The 7,898-nt window shown below is 36.9% G+C and overlaps 1 protein-coding gene and 1 long non-coding RNA gene across 2 annotated transcripts; one reads left to right on the top strand and one right to left on the bottom strand.

Annotated features, from left to right (window-relative positions):
* Positions 1 to 1,608: 1,608 nt before the first annotated feature.
* Positions 1,609 to 4,966, top strand: LOC119079231. Its single transcript, XM_037187022.1, has 3 exons — positions 1,609 to 1,740; positions 3,917 to 4,024; positions 4,083 to 4,966. Exons 2-3 carry the CDS (start codon positions 3,922 to 3,924, stop codon positions 4,637 to 4,639), a joined length of 660 nt encoding a protein of 219 aa, XP_037042917.1. The 5' UTR covers positions 1,609 to 1,740; positions 3,917 to 3,921; the 3' UTR covers positions 4,640 to 4,966.
* Positions 4,967 to 6,564: 1,598 nt separating this feature from the next.
* LOC119079239 lies at positions 6,565 to 7,416 on the bottom strand. Its single transcript, XR_005088138.1, has 3 exons — positions 7,142 to 7,416; positions 7,017 to 7,080; positions 6,565 to 6,874 (listed from the first exon to the last, which is right to left on the bottom strand). It is a non-coding gene; the product is annotated as an uncharacterized LOC119079239 (long non-coding RNA).
* Positions 7,417 to 7,898: the final 482 nt, after the last annotated feature.

Here is a 7,898-nt window from a genome sequence, read left to right as displayed (position 1 = left end):
GAGCCCCAATACCTTGGAATTAAGCTTGATCGGTCACTGACATATGGCAAGCATATCGACAAATTACGGTTGAAACTCAGCACTAGGAACAACCTGCTTCGTAAGCTCACTGGCACATCGTGGGGTGCATCTGCTGCTTGTTTAAGAACAACTGCTCTTGCTCTGCTGTACTCCTGTGCCGAATACTGCAGCTCATCCTGGCTCAACAGTGCACATGCCTACAAAGTGGACGTGGAGCTTAACAAAGCAATGAGGACGATTACCGGCACCGTATCTTCAACCCCAGTCGAATGGTTACCAGCACTGAGTTGTATAAAGCCACCGACCATTAGACGGGAAATCAACTTGCTTTCCTTGTATCGCAGAATATCAAGCAGTCACCAAATTCCGCTGAAAGACGATTTCGCTGTACCGATGTTAGAACGGCTAAAGTCACGACATCCAGCAGTCACCACAGCTAAAACTCTGCAAGCAACCAACTTCAACCCCAAGGAGGTTTGGAAGGAAAAATGGTTAGACTGTGGTAGAAGCAGCCAGCTATTCAACTTTGATGGACACTCTGCCCGATCAAAAGAGTTTCTGCTTCCTCGGAAAATATGGTGTAACTTGAACCGTTTAAGGACTGGGCACGGACGTTGCAACGAAATGCTGTACAAATGGAAACATGTTAACGATCCAAGTTGTGTCTGTGGAAATCCGCATCAAACGACGAATCATCTACTAATGGACTGTCCGATTTTTAAATACAACGGCACTATGAGTGACCTGATGGAACTGAACAGCCAAGCTGTAGAGTGGTTAAATAGTCTGACTCTGTGATGTTAATTTTAAATATTTCTGATTTGATTTTTTTTTTTGTAATTTTTGTTTTAACTTAATCTTTGACTTAATCGAATTGTAACTTTTGACGGAGAGTGAATACCATACGCTAAATAAATAATAACCACACATTGTGGGGAATCCAAAGTGGTGTCAAAATGAAGGTATTGGAGCCAAATGCAGAATGCTGGAAGGAAAAAGGAATTTTTGTTGGAAGGTCTAGCGTGCCTGACCCTTAAATGCTTGTCTTTCATTTAGAAGAAACATCCTGTTAGACTGAAAACCCACGCGCATATCAGTCCCTCATAAGGCGGAGGTCTGACATCTATGTCAAATTGCCGCATTACAAAATACAAAAAACATTTGTTCGACGACTTGTCAGGCATGCTAGACTCTCCAACAAAAATTCATTGTTCCCTCCAGCACTCTGCATTTGGCTCCAATACCTTCATTTTGACACCACTTTGGATTCTCCACGATGTGTGGTTGCTTGATAAGTAGGAAATGAATTTTCTACGTAAATATTTAGAAATGTACTCTGATGAATGAATTTGGATTGCTGGTAAATGTTGAAAAGCTTTACAAGTAACTGTACAGCAAATATTTGATATCTGACTATAGTTGCGCTACTTCCCGCAACTCCCAGACACAACCGAAAACAAAGTCCACACTTTATGAAATCTCGAAAAACTCAGACTCAAACAACAAATGCGCTTGCTCAACACACTAGTTTATGCCGATAATATGTATGTGCTTGCTCAACATGTTAGTTTATGCCGATATGGATCATTATCACATCTAAGTTCACGTAAAAATGAAGTGATTGTAACTGCATTTCATTGCATAACGCATTATATAAGTTGAAATTCATTTATAGTCACACAGTTCCACTTTCTGTTTTTGAGGTCAATGCAAAGCAGGGTAAGAATATTTTTCAATTTGTCTATTTTCGTACAGTGTTCAAACCTTTCTTTCTAAACTGAAAAATACTTACACGATGTTACAGTATTGCAATTGTGTTCCTTTCTTTTTCTGTGAAGATGTTTTTGAGAGTGATATAGTAGCAAGGTTCATTTATCAATCCAAAAACAAACACCGCACACAACACGAACACACACTTAACACGGATTCCAACAATCATTTATGCGCTGCAATTCTTTTTTCGATTTATAATGTCTCATTGTTAATTCATCTATTTCCAAGTTTGGGTTGTTTTTAGCATGCAAGAACGGTGAAGGAGCTCCATTCCTTGTTATGTGTAAAAATGTCCTCTCAACATCTAAAGACGATAAATGAGCTTCAAAAGAGTAATTGCAGTCAGCATTATTACATTACATTGAAAAGATTGAAGATTGATAAATGAATCAGCTTACATTAGAAAAGATAAATCGCGCAAAACCACTTACAGTGGAGGTGTGACGCAAGTCCTGTATCCACTTACAAAAGAACTGATATCGGAGTAGGTGACGCTTACAGATTCAACACGTAAAAAGACAAATGGCAGCTGCTGAAGAAAGCACGCAAAAGTTTAATCAACAAAAATTTTACCCGAAAATTTTTAGAAAGAAAATCATAACAAAAAAATTGTGTCAAGAAGTGGCAGATGATGATTCGGCTTTCTTCGTTTTGAATTCTATTTTTTCAAGCAATATATTTTACAATTTTAAAAATTTTGCTTCCTCAACATCTACCACTTATGACGCAAATTTTTTTAAAGTTTCTTTCTAAAATTTTTCGGGTAAATTTTTTGTTGAATAAACTTTCGCGTGCTTTCCTCAGTAGCTGCCATTTGTGACGCATATCTTTTTGCGTGTCGAATCTGTAAGCGTCACCTACTCCGATATCAGTTCTTTTGTAAGTGGATACAGGACTTGCGTCACACCTCCACTGTTTTGGTTTTTATTTTCGTCACACGTGAAATTTGTATTCCGGTATGTAAATTGGTAAGTGCAGTGTTGATTAAAAACGTTGTTTTTATGCAAACCAACAATTTATCCAAAGAATTGTATCTGCAATAACGTAGTGTAAAGTGTAAATTTTGTTATTTTCATTGCCAATAAAACGGGAAATTGCTAGTTTTGAAGCAGGACGTTACACAAATTGTGCAACATTTTCTAACATTTCTTCGAAAATTTGAGTGTTTTTGCTACCATACAACAGATGACTCTTTAGAAAGTACTTGGCCCTCTTAAACGAACTCTCTCTACATCTTACATATTTTCCGAGTTATAGCTGACATATATTTACACAATCAATAACAAGTTATTAAAAAAAAATTAAAATTCCAGATCACACGAAAGATTTCCGTACAACAATTTAGCTTTAAACTGATTAAGGAGAATTTTCCGAAATTTTTGTTGATTTCACTAATCACAACACTTACAACACTCTTTTATGGCGAAGATTTGAAGTAAATCAGTTCAAATTAGTGGAAATAACACCACTTTTCTACCGAAAATATTTTCAAGAAAAAAATTTACTGACATTTTTTGACATTAATCAAAACAAAAATTCATTGGTGGGGTAAATGCGGTAAATGAAGTGAACCGATATTATGTTGCAAACTTAATACTCTATGTGGATTCCACAATTTTTTGGGCGGGAACGGAACTTATAAACCGGAAATACTTAAAAATTATCAATTTGTTCGACAAAATATGAAACACGGGTCTCATTATTTTTGGTTTTATTGCGAAAAATGCAGAAAAAATCCATAATTTTTGTGAATCCGACATTCCTAATTTCAAAGTGTATGAAAATGAATTTCTTCATACGATTTTCCAAAGTTTGAAAATTAATATCTCTGCCAATTTTGAACTTTATGAGACGTGTGATAGCTCGTTGAACTCGTATCGACACCCAGATTACGAATAAAACACTTTGGGGATAGTAGGAGGTGAGGGGAAAAGTCAAAAGGTCGTGTATATGTTCCTGAGTCCTACGGAAAATTGTTTTCAATTTTTTAGTGTGAACGGACCTGCGTCACGGCCCTTCACTAACGTAGGGCCATGATATAATCCACAATACCACGTCTGTATCTACACAGTAATAAAATCAAATCGCGCCATTTTAATTTATTTCATAATTTCACTTTCAGAAAAAATGGCGAGCAAATATGTGTTTTTGTCATTACTAATTTTCAACGTAGCTGTTAACGGCAACAACATAGATTCGTACAATTCAATATATGGCAATGAACAGGAAGGTAATTAGATTTTATCGTGTATAAAATGCTCCATCGCTGAATCCACAAACCATTTTAGAACAAAGAGCATCAAGCTATTGTCAAAATATTAAGTTCGGGTCTCTACATAAAGAAGCCGAACGAATCGCAGTAACATCATGTTGCCGAGATCACATTGATCAATGCACTGATGAAATACCCGTATCAAACATCAAGCATGGGTTGCACAATAGAGAGCAGTACGTTATCAGAAACTGCGAATGCAGTAAGAAATACATCAAATGTCTGAAGGAACTTGACAACAGCGCAGCACAAAACTCTTATATTGCGTACATATCTGATATACACATTTGCTTCGCAATTTCGCTCCCAATAAAGCGCTGCGTAATGTCAGATTTCATACGCAGATGTAGAAGTTACGAATTGATGGATGGAATAGCAAAATATCAATTCTTCGATCAGTATTTGATTACTGATGGCGGAGTCGACGACGGTGTCTTGGGAAGTGGATCAACCGGACCACAGGCTGACGAAATAAACGCATACGATGCCGAGTTTACGTATCCGAATCTCTTCCCACTATGTAAGCCACACCAACTGGGTCAAGAGGACTGGCAATTAGCATCTCGATGCTAACAAAACGGGCGGTTCATTGAGGTTCGAAAATATTCAACAATATTTAACCAAAAGTGTTGTAGAGAATGCTAAAAAATGCTGTTTTTGGTAGATTTTTTTCATCCTTTTTTTTATAAAACTTCACCGTAATTACAAATTCTATTGGTAACTTTGGTGAAAATAATTACCAAAACACACAAATTTCTCTTGTCGACTCTGGCATTTTTCCATGTACACTCCGTCAACATAGCCAAAGCCATAAGATCACAAGAAAATTTTGTGAAATTCTTTGTATGAAAATAAAATGTTAAATGGCTTCGACGTTTGGTCAAATGGTTCAGTCTTTTGGTGGGTGTTCATGAAAAATGATTGCAGAGAATAGGGCAGTTGATAAAAAATGCAGCTGAAATAAAAAATAAAAAGGCAGAGAGGCAATCTTGTCGCCCCTTTAGAGAGAAGTCACTTTCGGTTAATAGTTTTGTCTTTACATAATAACACTTTCTTTACATGATCATCTGCTATCGACAACGACAAAAATGACTTCAGATCTGATTAGAGCTTTCTTATACACATTATGCAGGCAAAGCTAAAGAAGCAAAAGATTTTTTTTTGTATAAGGTGAAACCCCGGTTTTGCACGAGCCCATCACTGGAACTACCTTAATCAAGTGCAAAGCCGGGCTTCGGATTTGCTAAGCATCTTCTACTATTTCATGTAGAGAATTATCACGAGCTATGATAAAAGTCCTGCCATTTTATTTGTTTGTTTGTGAATTATTTCAACTCTCATCCTTTTACACTTTCATAAGATGGTGAAATAGTTTGTTGACAAAACGACAGCGTTATCGGGTACAGACTGAGGAAACGGATCTTTGAAACCTGAGGACATTCCGAGCTTCGCCATTAATGCAGGAAATTCCCTAACAAGAGTAAATGTCTACTTTAACCCAATATAGAGCATAATAGAATAGAATCACAGCACTGCTTCTAGCAGCACAAACACTCATTTGCACACTCAAAAAATCACCAAATTTTCGAATATATTCCGACTGGATGTGTTGTCTGTTTTTATTCACACCAAGAAGTCATGAATCCCATCTTCACGAGAAAATGCAAGGCCTGTTTTGATTGCATAAGCCTAAGAATATTTCGAATGTTTATGCTAGAAGCAGAGCTGTGCCAGAAAGCTTCATTGAAGAATGACAACTGTTTTTATAAAATAGATCCTCTTCCGTTACAATACACACTTTTTTAATACCGATATTATATTGTTTCGGTGATCTCTCCTTTCGGTACTGCATTATTTGCAGTCTGATGTTAAAACTTTGGTTCATTTCTAATTACTAATCACGAAATAGTCAATTCTGCTGTATGAGTTGACATTGATTTTATAACAACTGCAGCAACAACTGGTTCTTCAGCCAATAAGTTTATGCTACCTTGAGACTCGTTTGCATTTGAATTATTTCAATGCGATCGTTCATCGTTGATCATTAATCATTATAGTAAATGTGTTACCAATGGTAACTTTTACCACAAAAATTCGACCAACGCAGGGGTAATACCAAAATAGGATTGATCGAGCATTTGCAAAGGTTCTTGCAAGACCAATTATTTAAAAATATTTCTTTCAACCTGGCACTGCGTTCACCTTATTTTAAATCTCTCATCCAATCACACAGTATATCGTTCGATTAAATAACCTCCACACACACAACGGGGAGTAATAAGTACACGAAAAATCAAAATTTGAACTTCATTTTAAGAGACGTTGGAGGTGCTTGACATGTGCCATTTGAGATGGAGGTGTAGGAGGTATGTTTAAGTAGTCCGTATTTTTATCAATTAAAACTTAAGAACGTACACTGACGAAATATAAAATGAGATTCAAAAAAGAAACCTTCAAACGGCATCTGACGTCCGCCAAATTATCCGTTCATTTCCGGTGGCGGGTCAGCCACACCAAATGACGATGTGAACACGTTGACAATTGTTATTAGAAATATACCGAGAATTGTAAAATTATTAATTTTATCAGCCTTGCATATGTGGTCGTCCTTTTTCACATCGTATCGACTGTTCATAATCAGTGCTCGTGGTCAAGGTTAAAGTTTAACTGATTTCAATTCTTACCTGCAAAATTAGACTTAGCGATATAAAGACTAAGCGTAGTAGGGATGACGATTATATGATTCCAAAACGTATCTTAACTGGTTGGCATTTGCTGATAGCAGCGCTAAATCCATCACTCCTTGGGCTGAAACCGAGAACGAAATTAAGTGATTAGTCAATGATTAGTTAAACCACAAGTGCTTGACTTTGCGCACCAGATGTAAGACCTCTGAGCTGTACAAACACATAAACAGTTGGAAGAGTGTATCACCCTTCAAAGCACTCACCTAAAGTCTTTTTGTGTTGATACACGTTTACATCTGGTATAGTTCGCGGATTACCAGTGATCGGCTAAACAAAAACCATCCAATTAGCATCAACAGTCACATTTGATAAAACAATTGAATTTTACATCAAACCCATCATATCCTGGTGCATACCCTGGTGCATACGGAAAATTATTATTAACGCTAGGCCGTCTACCCGACGGTACATTGCCATTTCCTCTATTAGTCAGTGGAGTTCCACTTTTCGGGTTGTCATCTCCAACACGAGGACCGATATCAACAGGAAAAAATCCATCATCAACTCCTGGATGATCTTGTGGTGTGTTTGGAATATTGTTGGTGTCCGGTTCATCATCGTCGTCTAATTCTGGATCTAAAAAAATTGTTCATGTCAATCAATTAAAAGGACTACAGTCTCGGAATTATAAGAAGTAACAATTACAATCCAATCGACGCTATTCATTCCACAATCCACATGCATTACCAACGTTACGACGTTTACGTATGTATTGTAACGTGTAAATCGCATGTGGAAAGAATAAACGTCGATTGGATTTGAATTGTTGAAAATGTAAGTTCTTATAATTCTTTCACTGTAACTAAGAATTCGTACAATAAACAAAGAATTTTTATATAGATGCTTGATAGTACGGGTTTTTCCCTGATTGGTACGGTCAATACCTATCTAAAAAAGCTAAAACAGACGAAATATGTTCAAATGTGGCCGACCTACAAGCAAAAACTGCTTGCCGCCCTGTGCCTGTTTCACACCAAGGGGTCTAACTCACGAGTCGGTCATCCGATTTCCATAAACTTTTTTTTGTCGATCGGTATTGTAAATACCTTTTATTTGACGTATCACTTACAAGTGTAACGTTTAAA

This window comes from Bradysia coprophila, unplaced genomic scaffold (assembly GCF_014529535.1).
Source record: "Bradysia coprophila strain Holo2 unplaced genomic scaffold, BU_Bcop_v1 contig_313, whole genome shotgun sequence".
Classification (NCBI taxonomy): domain Eukaryota; kingdom Metazoa; phylum Arthropoda; class Insecta; order Diptera; family Sciaridae; genus Bradysia; species Bradysia coprophila.
The sequence above is the reverse complement of the archived record's forward strand: the minus strand, read 5'-3'. Positions and strand labels throughout refer to the sequence as shown.

Bases quoted from the DNA above. Each gene is read 5' to 3' on its own strand.
- LOC119079231 (XM_037187022.1), top strand. From the start codon at position 3,922: ATGGCGAGCAAATATGTGTTTTTGTCATTACTAATTTTCAACGTAGCT. The intron at 4,025-4,082 runs GTAATTAGATTT...AAACCATTTTAG, and splicing joins ATATGGCAATGAACAGGAAG to AACAAAGAGCATCAAGCTAT.